This window comes from Delphinus delphis, chromosome X (genome assembly GCF_949987515.2).
Source record: "Delphinus delphis chromosome X, mDelDel1.2, whole genome shotgun sequence".
NCBI lineage: Eukaryota > Metazoa > Chordata > Mammalia > Artiodactyla > Delphinidae > Delphinus > Delphinus delphis.
In genome coordinates this window covers 29,731,075-29,746,062 of record NC_082704.1, presented here as the reverse complement: position 1 = coordinate 29,746,062, position 14,988 = coordinate 29,731,075, and the positions used below count along the sequence as shown (strand labels likewise).

The 14,988-nt window shown below is 36.8% G+C and overlaps 1 protein-coding gene across 2 annotated transcripts in view; it reads left to right on the top strand.

The window, feature by feature from the left end:
• The window catches only part of PLS3 (plastin 3), an 87,311-nt gene that overhangs the window by 37,744 nt on the left and 34,579 nt on the right, over nt 1-14,988 (top strand). For both annotated transcript variants that reach the window (XM_060002415.1, XM_060002416.1), the window contains exon 2: nt 7,591-7,671. In XM_060002415.1, coding sequence (XP_059858398.1) covers nt 7,599-7,671 — 73 coding nt within the window. In that variant the 5' untranslated portion in view covers nt 7,591-7,598. The remainder of the gene's footprint in view (nt 1-7,590; nt 7,672-14,988) is intronic.

Here is a 14,988-nt window from a genome sequence, read left to right as displayed (position 1 = left end):
CTCTGATTTTAAGTCATCAGCCTCACTTTACCAATTCTGTTTACCTGGCATACAAGTGGCTGGATAATGTCTATGGTGAATATGCCCTGCTTTTATCTTTTAGTTCCTCTCAACTTCAAGAAAAAAATATAAAATTCGTAATCAACTCTTGATTATCTATGGTTAAGTTTCCCATTGTGTGCCCTGCTTCCTGACCCGAGTGGTTCTGAATGACACAGATTAGTAAGTAGATTATTTAGTCAGCAGCATTCCTAACGTGAATCACCTTAGGGGATGAAAACAGGCACCACCCCCCCTTTCCTCATCTCCATCAAATACCTTTTAGAATTTGAGTAATAGTTTCAGGTAGGTAGTTGTAGGTACACCTTTCTCAGCAAAGATTTGTGTTGAGGGTTTAAGTATAGTTAAAGGAGCCAGTGGAGTGGTTTCATAATTGCTGTATTGTTAGTCAAACTCTGTAATTAGGGATGACTTCATAGGCATAAGATTCCTCTATGGGTGACGCCCTGAATTCAGACCCAGTTGTACACCATATCCTTTTATGACAAAACAAACAAACAAGGTTTTGTTTGCTTTCCTTTCATTCCCTTATTTGAAAATCTGTTTTCCTGTGTCTCAGATGTTTAGGGAGAGGGTTTGCTTTTCTCCTGATGCTTTCCCTTTATAGCGAAGGCAGGCATAGGAGCTAGGGAGGAAACAGAATTGGGGACAGATCAAAGTGCTCTGCAGATGAGAAAATTCAGAAAAATGCAGAGACCCTGGAAGCTTTTACTTTTGATGGTATTTCATTTGGCTAAATTTAAATGGAGGGAAAATATATTTCTTTTCTTTTCTTTTCTTTTCTTTCTTTCTTTCTTTCTTTCTTTCTTTCTTTCTTTAATATCGGCGCCTGCTCTCTCCATGTAAATAAAGTTCACTTTTGTGGGAAGACAGACTGGGGAAAAGGACACATTTCAACATATTTCAAAAGTCAGACTTTCTTTTTACTTACCAATCACATACTGTGAAATTGAGGTTAAACTTTTATTCAGCAATAATATTTACTTTTTACCTCTTCACCTTTTATTTTGCATTGCTTATGAAAAAAATGTGCAATGTAGGAGGAATGTGACAATATTGACAAGCTGTTAGCTATTTTTTTAAGTGGTCCTGATATAAAGTAAAAATTGTATTTAAAAAAAAAATCTCCTGGCCGTTCTTCAAGTTGTGTTTAGAAACTGGTCTTATGCAGGAGCCAAACTGAGTCATGGGTAAAAAATGGCTGACAGATTTTTGTTAGTCCCATCCTTCTTAAATTATTTCGACTTAAAGGCTTATAATTTTTATATATGAAGGAGATCTATTATACTCTGTCAGAGTCAATAATTATAGGGCAAATGACATAACTTTTCGTACATTCCATTTAAAAGGTTCTTAGTAGAACTCATGCCTTATATTTATATAGCCTCTTACAATTACTTAGGCATTGATTTGTTCACCGTTTTCTTTCATTAAGGATTTGAAGTTGCTGTATAATACTTTATAGTTTACAGTGTGCTTTCACATGCCATCTTTAATCTTCACAAGGACCCTGGGGAAGTAGTTATTATCGCTGTTTTCAAAAGAGGAAACTGAGCCTTAGCAGGATTAAATAAACTCGCTCATAGACACACTGCTAGGAAGTAGCAGAGCCGGGGCATTAATTGATGTCTTCTGATTCCACATCTCACAATCTTCCTATCATAACATACTGCATTCTTGGGTGGGGAACAACAGTTTGCCGCAAGTGTTCAGGATTGAATCAACGTGTCTATAGGGCAATAATGATATCATCATCTATTTTGCTTCCTAAACCCCAGTCTGGGATGTTTTACTTGCTTTGAGAGAAAAAATTCAATGAATGCCCAATGAAGAGGGATAGAGCTTTCAGTAAATTCGCAAGGTTTTCTAAAAATCTGATGTTCCTGTCTTCCCTGAATTATTTAAATGTGATATTTTCTCCCAAGATAGTATTTCATTGCTTGATTTCCTTAAAGATTCCATCAAGTACCTTTGAGTAAGTCTTAAGGACAAACTTTTTTTATTCATAGTGGGAAAAAAAAGTCTGCATTAAGTAGCTAATTTAAATATTGTGATTTTTGTCAACTGAAGTGTATATTGTAAGCCTTTTAAACCTTATGTTGGATTTCTTAGTTTTTAGCTCAGGTGCTTCAGGGTAGCATTTATTTATTTACTTTCAAATAATTGTAAATAAATGAAATTGAATTTATTCAAGTGAGAGACTCCTAAATTAAGCTATTTTGTTATCCTGGATCAAACAAATGTTGTTTTGGGAATATATGTGTATTGCAGTTCTTTTTACTCTTACTCAGTTGTGCCTCTTCATGTCTTCTGTAGATGAAAAATCTGAGTTATAGGTGTAAAAGGGGACACTTTAAGCTTTCATTATGATAATTAGACAGGAATAAGAAATTAGAAAACTTTAAACTATATTTTGGGGACTTCCCTAGTGGTCCAGTGGTTAAGACTCCACGCTCCCAATGCAGTGGGCCCAGGTTTGATCCCTGGTCGGGGAACTAGAGCCCATGTGCCACAACTAAGACCCAGTGCAGCCATATAAAGAAAGAAAGAAAGAGCAGAAAGTATATTTTGGGTTTTTTAAATGCTGCATTGTGTTAATATTTTTTTAAGTAAACAAGTGCCTCGAAATCATTTCTATGAGATCTATGTATTTCCTAATTTTGCACAAAGAACAAAAGTACTACTTTCTTGGCCTGCCTGAGATGGAATTAATAATCCTTAAGGTCTCCAGAGTCTTTCTCCTTCTCTACCTTTTATTACAACCACTAATTCACTTTGTGTCAAATTATAATTATCTACATTTTTTTGTCTTCCCCAGATTGTAGATTCCTTGAGGGCAGGAACTAGGCATATAACAGACGCCTTGGTAAATTGTGTGAGGGTAGAGGTGTGTGTTGGGGGAGGTGTATAAAAAGAGGAAAGAGATTTCTACCCTGTTCAGACCCTCTGCTTGCAAAGGGGAGAAGTGGGAGGGAAGGATTGAGTCAGAACCCACTGTTCAGCAGGGATAAAGGGTGAGGTGGGGCGGGGGGTATGTCCAGAACCATCTTTGTCTAATTTTCTCTTTTATAGAAGTGATATAGTAGTATGAGAATAAAATCGTCTTTAAAAAAAAAAAAAGACTAACTACTTTACATTATTATTGACTCACGAATTGCCCAAACTAGAAAAGACCTTTAGAAGTAAAGGAGAGGGGCTTCCCTGGTGGTGCAGTGGTTAAGAATCTGCCTGCTAATGCAGGAGACACGGGTTTGAGACCTGGTCTGGGAAGATCCCATATGCCGCGGAGCAACTAAAGCCGTGCGCCACAACTACTGAGCCTGCACGCTAGAGCCTTCGAGCCTCAGCTACTGAATCTCGCGAGCCTAGAGCCCGTGCTCTGCAACAAGAGAAGCCACTGCAATAAGAGAAGTTACCGCAATGAGAAGCCCGTGCACTACAACAAAGAGTGGCCCCCGATCTCCGCAATGAGAGGAAGTCCGCACACAGCAACGAAGACCCAACGCAGCCAAAAATAAATAAATAAATAAATTTATTTTTTAAAGAAAAGAAGTAAAGGAGAGGCCACATGTTTTGGATTTTCTGAGACAGTCTCACTTTCAAACTTTCTGTGCCATTGTTCTGAGATGGGCAATAATTTTATATTGAAAACATCATTACTTAAAATATACATGAAGAAAATTGGAGTAAATCCTATATAGTATTTTTGTAATGAGAGGTGTTGAACACCATGTGAATAAAATATAGAATATTTTTTTTGGGCCACGCCACGGGGCATGTGGGATCTTAGTTCCCCAACCAGGGATCAAACCTGCAGCCCCTGCCGTGGAAGCGCAGAGTCTTAACCACTGGACCTCCAGGGAAGTCCCTACAATACTTTTTAAAAGTACTGTTATCACTTTGCAGCTTAACGTATGCAAAATCACTTTTTACTCTTAATCTTTAAAATGTCTGCCTTCGTGTCCAACTGAAGGTCTTCACCTTATAGATCCCTAGACTGCTCTGAAAGGTGTATTTACCCAACTTTCTACTGAGAAGTTGTCCCTCTTTAGTGACATTTTAACACCATAGGTAAGAAAAGTTTATGAACCGGCAAGTTCTGTTTTATGTTTTTTAAGTCTGTTTTTATTTAATTTTTTAAATAAATGAGTCATTATAAATGTGTTACATTATGGTGGAAACTTAGCTAAAACTTCCCAGGGATTTGAGAAACCTGAGTTTGAATTCCAGGTCCATGGTCTCTCTGAGCCTAGGTTATCTCTAATAAGAAAAAAGGGAGTAGGAATATTTACCTCAAAAGGCTGTTATGAGCATTCAGGGAATTAGTAGGAATATGAATTTGTCTAATGTAGGCCTTGACGCAAGTTGTTGAATGGATGAATTTATGAAAATACGATTTTATTGAGTGCCTTACTACCTGCCTGGGACTGTGATAAGTTCTAGAAGTGACAGCTATGGGTGTGCAAAAGACAGATGTGGCCCAGCTCTCCCTTGAGCGTCTCTGTACTAAGTATTAGTCATCATGGCAAAAAAGATGAGTTGGCGAGTAATTTTTTAACTCTTAATAAAGATGTCTAAAAGGGGGAATTCCTTGGTGGTCCAGTGGTTAGGGCTCCATGCTTCCACTGCAGGGGGCATGGGTTCAATTCTTGGTCTGGAAACTAAAATCCCACATGCCGCGGTGCGGCCATAAGTAAATAAATAAATCCCACAAATACATATGAAAGGCTATTCAAAAATTATTTTTGAAATGTCTAAAAGGGGTAAATATAAGATCTCAAATTGGCATTTCACAGTTTGTGAAATTTTACACTTTTTTGGAAAGGCAACACATTTAGAACAGTGAAGCTATTCTGTATGATACTATCATGGTGTCAAAATGCGTAATATGTATTACAATGCCAAGAGTGAGCCTAATGTAAACTATGGACTTCAGGTGACAATGCTGTATCAAAGAAGGTTCATCAGTTGTAACAAATGTACCCCTCTGATGGAAGATGTTCATAATGAGGGAGGTTGTGCGAGTGTGAGGGCAGGGGGTATATGGGAACTGAATTCTCTGTGCTTTTTGCTCAATTTTGCCATGAACTGTTCTAAAGAGTAAAGTTCTTTAAAAAGATAAAAAAGACAGAAAACAACAAAGCCAAAACAAAAAAGGACAACACATAATCATTTTCATTTCCTTCTGTCTAAAAATTGTTAATAGGTTGGTATGTGGGAATTTTCCATTGTGGTACAGACCTCCTTTCTCTGTTGCAGGGCTCAGTCAAGTTTTTCTGTAAAGGTCCACATCATGTATATTGTACGCCAAGAGGCAAAATAAGAATATTATATTATTAATATCAAGGGTTTAAATATTATTTCCACAGATTTTTACTGACAAAAGTCAAAATATAATAAATATTTGAGTACCTTTTTTGGTAATACAACTCAACTGATGAGAAGAATGGAATTTTTTTCGCCCCCTGGGGTAACATTTCACTTAACTGAGGTTCAAACATTTGACAGCAAATGTTTATCTGTAAAAACCATACTTAGCTTGGGAACCATACAGAAATAAGCAGTGGGCCAGATTTGGCCCACAGGCCATAGTTTGCCAAGCCCTGACTATTGGTTAAATAGGTAAAATAGGGCCAAATCAGAAAGAGTATAAACTCAAATAATATTAATAAGTTGTGTACACAAAGATGTGTTAATTAGCCTGCTCTTGTGTGTGTTTCTGTATCAAAGCCAAAAATAATTTGTTTTAGTTGACTTCTCCTTTTTTTTTTTTTTTTTTTTGCGGTACGCAGTCCTCTCACTGTTGTGGCCTCTCCCGTTGCGGAGCGCAGGCTCAGCGGCCATAGCCCACGGGCCCAGCCGCTCCGCGGCATGCGGGATCCTCCCAGACCGGGGCACGAACTCGTGTCCCCTGCATCAGCAGGCAGACGCTCAACCACTGCGCCACCAGGGAAGCCCAGTTGACTCCTCCTTTAATGGGAATGATTGATAGCTGTTTTTATACTACCTGAAAATCAGTTTTTTCACAGTGAAAGATTTTTAAATGGCTTAATGGAAAAAAAATGGTGATATATGGAAATGGTGATATATAAATGGAAAAAATGGTGATAACTATGTGAGGTGATAGATGTGTTAACTTTTATTGTGGTAATCATTTTGCAATATATATGTGTATCAAATCATTATGATATACACCTTAAACTCACACAGTATCATATGTCACATATCTCAATAAAGATGGGAAAAATGGAAATAGCCAGTAAGATAGATAGATATGTAAATGCTAAATGAAAACGTTATTTTTTTTAACACTTATTCATTCATTTATTTATTTATTGGCCATGCCACATGGCATTCGGGATATTAGTTCCCCAGTCAGGGATCGAACCCGTGCCCCCTGAAGTGGAAGCTTGGAGTCCTAACTACTGGACCGCCAGGGAAGTCCCAAAAAAGTTATATTTTACACGAATCTTTGGTCACATAATTTTGACTTAGTTTTGGCACATGTAACCAAGAATTTCTGTCATTACTTGGTACCTTCCCCTTCCTTACATTCTTTGAACGTAACGTAAGATTTTGTCCTTGAAAGGAAGATTCACAAGTATTTTTTTCTGAATAACTTTTGGTAAATGATAACTTCTCATTTGTTTGTTTTCTTTATTATGGCTGTAGCTAGAAATATGAGGACCTATTCAGATGGTTTTAGTAGTTTGCATTTCTAGAAAGTCTAAATTATCCCTAAAATGAGAGTTTGCAGGAGCGCTTATAATCATCACAAAATTTTTTTAAGTCTTAAAAAATTTTTTTCTTCCGGTTTCATTGAGATATAATTGACATACAGCACTGTATAAGTTTAAGGTGAACAGCAAAATGATTTGATTTCTATACATCATGAAATAATTATCATAATAAATTTAGTAAGCATGCATTATCTCATATAGATACAAAATAAAAGAAATAGAAAAAAATTGTTTTCCTTGTGATGAGAACTCAGGATTTCCTCTCTTAACAACTTTCATATATAACACACAGCAGTTTTAATTATATTTATCGTGTTGTACATTACATCCCTAGTGCTTATTTATCTTATCGCTGGAAGTTTGTACCTTTTGATCACCTTCATCCAATTCCCCCTCCCCTTACCTCTGCCTCTGGTAACCGCAAATCTGATCTCTTTTTCTGTGAGTTTGTTTTTGAAGTATAATTGACCCACAACACTGTTAGTTCCTGTTACTCAACATAGTGATTCGATATTTCTGTACATTTCAAACTGATCACCATGATAAGTCTAGTTGTTATGTGTCACCACACAAAGATATTACATAGTTATTAACTGTGTTCCCCACACTGTACATTTCATACCTGTGACTTATTTATTTTCCAATTTATAATTGGAAGTTTGTACCTCTTAAGCTCCCTCACATTTCTTTCCTCCCCCTCCACCCTCCCCTCTGGCAACTACCTGTTTGTTCTCTGTATCTATGACTCTGTTTCTGTTTAAAGTCTTAAACCCTTCTGGTTTCTCTTTAGATCTTTAAATGGATGAGATGGCTACCACTCAGATTTCCAAAGATGAGCTTGATGAACTCAAAGAGGCCTTTGCAAAAGTCGGTAAGTGTTTTTTGTAGAGTAACTATAGTAAAGCAAACTTTATTTGGTACTAATCAAAGTTATTTCTCTGAAAAATTATATGAATGGTTAATCATGAAACTTAGGGCAAGATGGTTAGAACCAATGGAATAAAGTTTTAGAAGCTACACTTTAAACTGTGTTATTGCTAATTATATCTAGTGTCTAATATGGTCAAAGGTTTTTAGTCCAGGATCCCAGTCTTTAACTGGGGGCTGCTGTGGCTCCTGAAATTTTTAGACAAATTTTGTGTTGTTATCTTATTTTGTTTATCATATTTTTCTGAGGAGAGGATTTGGAGCTTTCACCATATTCTTAAAGGGCCAGGTGACCCCTGAAGATGTTAAGAACCATTAGATGATGTTTTTACCTTTCCCTAATCAGCGTGGCTTTCCTGCCTTTTTCATGGATCTTATGTGCCTTTGGAGAATGCACACTGTTCGACCTTCTTAAATTGAATTAGCATCAGTATAAGATGGGAAGGATTAGCCTGCCACTTGGTTTATCCTTAAACATCATATAACATGTCTTCGAATTCAGCAGCTGAATTGGAAGCAATTTATAGTATTTACATTCCAAATTTCAGTGCTCAGGTCAAGTCAGTGAAGATAATGAGAAAACAGGGTAAGACCTGATTATTGATGTGTGTGCTCACATGAGTCAACATGTGCTTTGCGAGGAAGACTAATACTATTTGGTATCTCCTTGATTAAAGGGTATGAAGTTAAATCAAAATGATTTGTTATTTAAATCAGAATCTACTCTTTGACCTGTGTTGGGAACCCCATCAGTGAAAAGTGAGGAAATACACATCCCTATTCCCATACATTTATGAGCAACATTTTCTATGAAGTCATTTAGTAATAACAACATGCCTTGGGAAAAATAATGACTCCCCCAGCCAGCGTGACTATTCATAATCCCATCAGAATTCTAACTAGGAAAAAATAAGTCCTGGATCTAACACTTTTGTGTGTGTGTGTGTGTGTGTGTGTGTGTGTGTGTGTATGAAAAAAAGGCAGTCAATTAACTTGCCATAGATACCACTTACTGGAAGAAGTGTACTACTCAGTTTAATATAGGTTGATTATGAAAAACAGCAGGTGAATTCTTGGCTGCAAGACTTTTTAAATCGCATTATTCTGTAGAAATTGTTCTTATCATAATTGTTTCCTTCAAACCTTCTGTTTTATTTATATTCATCTTTCAGTGTTTGGGACAGCCTGATTTGTTTTTTTTACGAATAGGATTTGGGGGTGGGGGACCTTATTGCTATTGCTTAATCTTCAAGGCCTCACCTCCTCAAATCAATGTTTATTGTTGAATACAAGCCTTATCCTCATGTGCAGCATCTTGGAAATATTTGTGTGCAGTATTTTTTAAAAATTAAAGCTAATTTGAATATGGTTTACCTGATGGCACTGGGATACTTTTATCAGTAAAAGAGCTTAATTGCTCTTTTAAAGCTTAATGATATAAAGAGGGTTGACCAGTTATCTCCAAGGAGGAAACAGGGCTAAATTGGTCTGAGAGATCAATTAGAGCTTGGACTGCAAGAAAGGGTCATTGTGGAACTACTGTCTTACTTTAAATCATACATCTTGGAGGGTTTAGGGTAGGCAAACACCTTCCCAAAGGTGGGAGATTGAGCCGTGTGTCTTATTGAAGCCCTACCAGGCATGTACTTCTATGATATGTAGACTCTTATTACTCTATATGCTGTAAATAGGAATTCTGGAGTCCAAAATTTCTGCCTGTTCCACATATTATTATTTTCTATTCCCCCTCAGTATCTAGCTCACTGTTGCACATGTTAGGTTTTCAATACATAAATAGTTAATTGATTGAATTCCAAGGAATTATAGGTAGTCTTTTCATGTACTGGGACTTTGTCATTATCACAAGCGGTCTTTGTTATGAAGATTTTCATCATGGCGGAATTTATTCTGAAGGCTTTGGCCATTACAATGTAACACATAAAATTTATATTTTTCAGCATATTTTTAATATGCTTGTGTATAGTCTGTCTTTTAGAAAAGTGTTTAAAGACCCAACTGAATCTTGATTTTCCCTTAAAATATTTGTAGTTTTTAGTTATTCTTATTTGCAGAGCCCTTAGGCAACTGTCAAAGGTGTTATGGAAATCCTTTTTTTTTTTCATTCAGGGAAACTTGATTTTAAAAACAAGCTCTATAACCTATTTTCCTGACAATTCTTTCTTATGGGGAGGGGAGGGGAGGGAAGACTACTTTGTCTCAGTTCAATTGTGACACAATATGGAAATCATTATATGATTTTTCCCGTCTATTAAAAATAATAGCCTTGATTATCTCTTTAGAAATTCAGCAAAATAATAGTGTGTGGAGAAAATCTCTGTAATTACCACTAATCATGGGTTTTGTTCAATCAATTAATAGTGCTTTGAAACTCTCTTTACTAGCAATAAAAATCGAGTATTAAGATTTACATTCTCCTTTCACTCACTTTCTGCACCTGCTTAGTGTTAAGTTCCAAGCAGTATATTTTCATTTAATTATTTTCGTTTTCTCAACATTTGTTTCTAGTATTTTCCACTGGGATAGCAGAATCCTTGGCTCTCATTTTTTCCTACTTCATAATGTTTCTGTTTTAATTTAAAATGCTGCAATGCTGTATAAGTTCATTCTAAAGAAGAATAAATAAAACTTTTCAGAACACATAGGAAGTAAATATTTTACCAAGGAGAAAATGTCTTTTACACTCTGGGACTTTAATCTTGTTATAGAAGCTAAAGGTCATTTGAATGATGCCTTGTCATAAAGATAAATTCATGTATTGTAGATCTTCTCAGATTGGCTTTAGTCCTGCAAACGCTTTTTTCTCTCCTGAGCAATAGCCGCTCAGGTTTTTTTTCCAAACAGGAATTCAACACTTCTGAAATAAAATCATGGGGTTTCATAAATGACTAGGAAGAATGTGGGTTTATTCCTTTGAGGCTGCCCACCAAACTAAGACAACAATTTTTGGTTATGGTGATTGTAGCTGTACCAGATTTTCTCATCTCAGGAAGTTGAGTTATTTCAAATTACTTGATATTCTCTAGTATATAAAAACCACATCAGGATGATGCCGCAAAAAGCATGGTGGTTTCTTTTAATTTACTTTTAGTATTCAATAAGATGACACCAGTGCATATTTGTTTAATTATGGCTTAAAAAATTAAAACTACAGCCCAACCAAAATAAATAAATAAACCAGTGCTCTTTCACTGTGCCATCTGGTTAATTATCGATGGAATATTAGAAATGAAGGTCTCAGGATAGTCTGAAAACCATGTTTTGACTGTGTGGAAGATAGGAACACAGATTGGGGGTGTGCGAGAATGCGCTCGTGTGTGTGTGTGTGTGTGTGTGTGTGTGTGTGTGTGTGTGTATTTTTTAAGTGGGAAAGCGGTAGCAGGTGGAAAATGATAGCCAAACTGCTGGAAATTTTGAGTTGGAAAACAGTTGATAGACAGCATTTTTGATTGCCTGGTCTCAGCCCTCTAACCCTGTCCAGCCTTCAGCTGTAATTGACCTCCACCTTTGGGGATCCACTATTAGGATGAACTCTTTGGTAGCGACCTCTATTCTATCCTTAGCTGGGACTCATTAAACTGCCTCTTATATGTATTCGCTGGAATGAGCTACCTCAAAAGGTATAAGCTGTGAAAGGCAAAACCCGTGTTTAAGCATCTGGAGATGTTTAGCAGCTGCCTTTTCTAAAGTTTTAATGCCTAATGAAAGCTCGACTTTATTGCTTAGATCTGAGGGTGGAATATAATCTAAATTCTTCTGCACAAGTCTTTTGGCTGAGTCTTTTAAATTAATATTTTGTGTGCTTTCATAGGCAATCAGGATCGTGTGTGTGTGTGTTTAAATCCATTATTGTTAGATATATAGATTCCTTTTGTCATTTTTTTAGTGCAAAAAATTTGTGGAATATATTGGTTAAACTAAATGGAACTTTTAAACACAGCTTTTCTGAAAGGATGTGCATCTGCACTTGATTGGTTTTCTTCTTTAAGTCCTAATGAGTACTGTCCGTAGTGGGTTTGTAAAGAGGTTGCATATGTATTGCAGATGAGGACACACATACGTGACCTGTTTATAAAGAAAGACACTAGATTTAACAGATTCAAGGATGAATAAAGCAACACACAGATACACACAAAACCCAGGGGTCAAGGGAAATCCCATTCTGTCTCACTGTCAGATTTATAAGACAAAGTAGCACCCCAAAAGATGCATTTGAAGTGATAGATTGTACCACATACCACCTGGACATGGGCAGTGTAAAACAGAGGTAAAATCAAAACTACTTGAATTCTGGCTCAGCTTTCGCCAGACAAGTACTTAAAATAGCTTAAATAACAGGATGCAAGGGGAGGGAAAACATTTCCTTTTAAGGATATGCATTCTTGGTGTGATTCAAACTTCTGCAGGAACATGGCTGTATAATAAGTTTATTTACTTTAAGGTTACTTGGGGGGAGGGTTTTGGGAGAGTTAACTGGCATCTGAAATAATACTTGGTAAGAGAGCATAATGAGGTTTCTTTCAAAACAATGCAGATGTGAATCTACACGTGTCATCATAGAGACAGACAGACAGACAGAGAGGATCTATTGTTAAAAACATTTGGTTCCTCTCTGATGAATTCAGCAGCCAGTTTGAAAGACACTGAGACACTGGCCTCTCTGGTACAGCACTGGGAGTGTCTTAGTGATTTTTTTTTTCAAGTCTAGCGATCTTTCTTTAAAAATAGAACACTTGATCCATTTCTTGAAGTTCAGCTCTGGACTCCATGCGGGAACTTTGTTCATTGAGTAGGTGGAGTTTCTTCTTTTTCCCTGCAGCCCGTCAGTGTCTGCCCACACTGGCCATATTTTCTGAACCGAACAGTTGAGACCTGTGTTTGCAGAAACATTGAGAACACTGTAGATAATACAGGCTGTATGATAATATCTACTTTATCGGGTGGTCGAAAATATGATGCTGGAACGGAAGAGTCTTCGAAATGCAGAACCTGTTCCACCCCACACCAATCTGTAGTTAATGAGGAAGGGGCAAATGAGCCAGAAAGGGCCTTCAGAATATTGGCAGCTTTAATGAGTAAATAAAGGACTGCCATCCTGCCAGGAGGTTGTGATTTCCAGTTGTTAAAACTGCTTTCAGTCTAGAGCTGTGTTTTGGGGTCCATTTGTTATTAAATTCTCATGTTTATGTCAAAACTCAGAATACGAAAAGTTCACCATCAAACATAGTCTCGAGCTCCTGGTTAATAACGTCACTGAAGAGGGAGAAGCTCTCTAAAATGCCTTTGTGCTGTCCCATATTCTAGCCTTCCAAAGTGCAGCACATTAGATCTCTGATATTGTTTAAGGGTGTGTGTGTGTGTGCGTATGTGTGTTTTGGCTGGGGATTGGAAATAAAATTAGCATAAAACTCTTTTAAAATAATTGCACCCTGTTTTGTCTTTCAAGTACTTTAGCAGCTGGGAGATTTTCCAAAATTAATTGCAAGCTGCCTTTTTAGGCTCCCTCTGCCTTATTGAAATTAAAATTGTTTTCTTCAAAAGGTATGATTTGGGGACTCTAAGAAAACCTTGCAGTAATTTACTAGTACTAACACTAAAATGCCTTTGATCTCGGGAGGTAGTACAAGCCAGATCTGCTGTTAAAATATGGAGAAACAGAGTAGATAAAACTTTACAAATATGTAAAAGTAGATGACACATGGTCAGTGATTCTTTTCCCATATCAGGAAGGATACAGGAAAGAGATTCAAAGTGACTCCAAATTTTTATAAGTATTTTGAAGCCACAGTTTCAAGAAAGAGCCACAGATTCTGTCTGATTAATTCTGTATCTTTGGTGTCTAGCGCTGTGCTTGCCACAGAGTAGGTACTCAGTTTGCTCTGGAGGTTGACTCCTGCTATACAAATGCACAGGTATTTCTTAATAAAGTCAAAGCAGGTTTCTACATTTAGAATGAGAGAGAGGTCCTGACCTGACAGCCATCACTGGTAGTCTACTTGGAGACTCCTTGGTGGGTGTGTTCAGTTAGAAAACCAAATTACAGATCTGAAGGCTGCTGGGTGGGGACAGAATTAGAACAAAGGGAATGAGATTGAATGTTATTTAAGGGATATTTCTGTCCTCAGGGTTTCCTGATGAATTGCCATTCAGTTTTTCAGTGCTATTTCTGCATTTTTTGGTCATTGTTGTTTGCTTAGTTCTGTTTTTTAAATGCTCATTAGATTAGAGCATTCTTTTCCTGGTTTAATACTTGAGGATCCTAATAAGAACCTACTGTATGGCACAGGGAACTCTTCTCAATACTCTGTAATGAGTACTGGGACCTACATGGGAACAGAATCTATAAAAGGGTGGATATATGTATATGTATAACTGATTCACTTTGCTGTACAGCAGAAACTAACAACATTGTAAAGCAACTGTACTCCAATAAAAATTAACTAAAAAATACTTGAGGATCAATGATTCCACAAAAATTACTTTTCCCTCTGCTTATTCTATGCAAGGTACTGTGCTACATATTGGGGTGGGAGATAAAAAGGTTTAGAAGAATCTTCATCAAGAGATTTACAGTCTCATAAGATTGTCAGGTAATGACAAATTCTTATTCCTCCAACCGCCCTTTAAAACGTTCCTGTCCATTACTAAAAGCATCTGTTATTACTACACTTACTTCAAAATGGTATTTCCACATGTGGCTATTTTATGTTAGTTATATTTTAGGGTGGCTACTTCCTGGCATCTTTTAATCACATCAGTGAGCTTCTAATTAATGCTCAAGAGAGGTTATTTCAGAGAGGGTGCGCACAAGTGGTAGTTCCCCCATTGCCTGCACCTCTCTTCTACCTAAAGCGAAGAAACTGCCAGATAGACTAGACTCTCAGGGCCTTTGTCAGTTTCATGTAGCCCTGAATTCATTATAGTTCTCCAGTATTTATTTTTAAACATCTCTACCTTCCACTTCTGTTGTATCCCTAAGAACACAAAAAGAACAACACTCTAGCTCTAAACTGGATTAAATAACATGCTTAAATTTTGCTCAGATATGTCATTTCAGAAGTCAGAGAAAAGTAGAATACATTTAAAAATATCGTTCTATCAGAAATTGCTAGCGGGGAAACAGGTTTTTTTTATATTTAATTTTCTTCTTGGTAACTCATTTTTTTAAACATCTTTATTGGAGTTTAATTGCTTTACAAATGGTGCGTTGTTTCTGCTTTATAACAAAGTGAATCAGCTATAC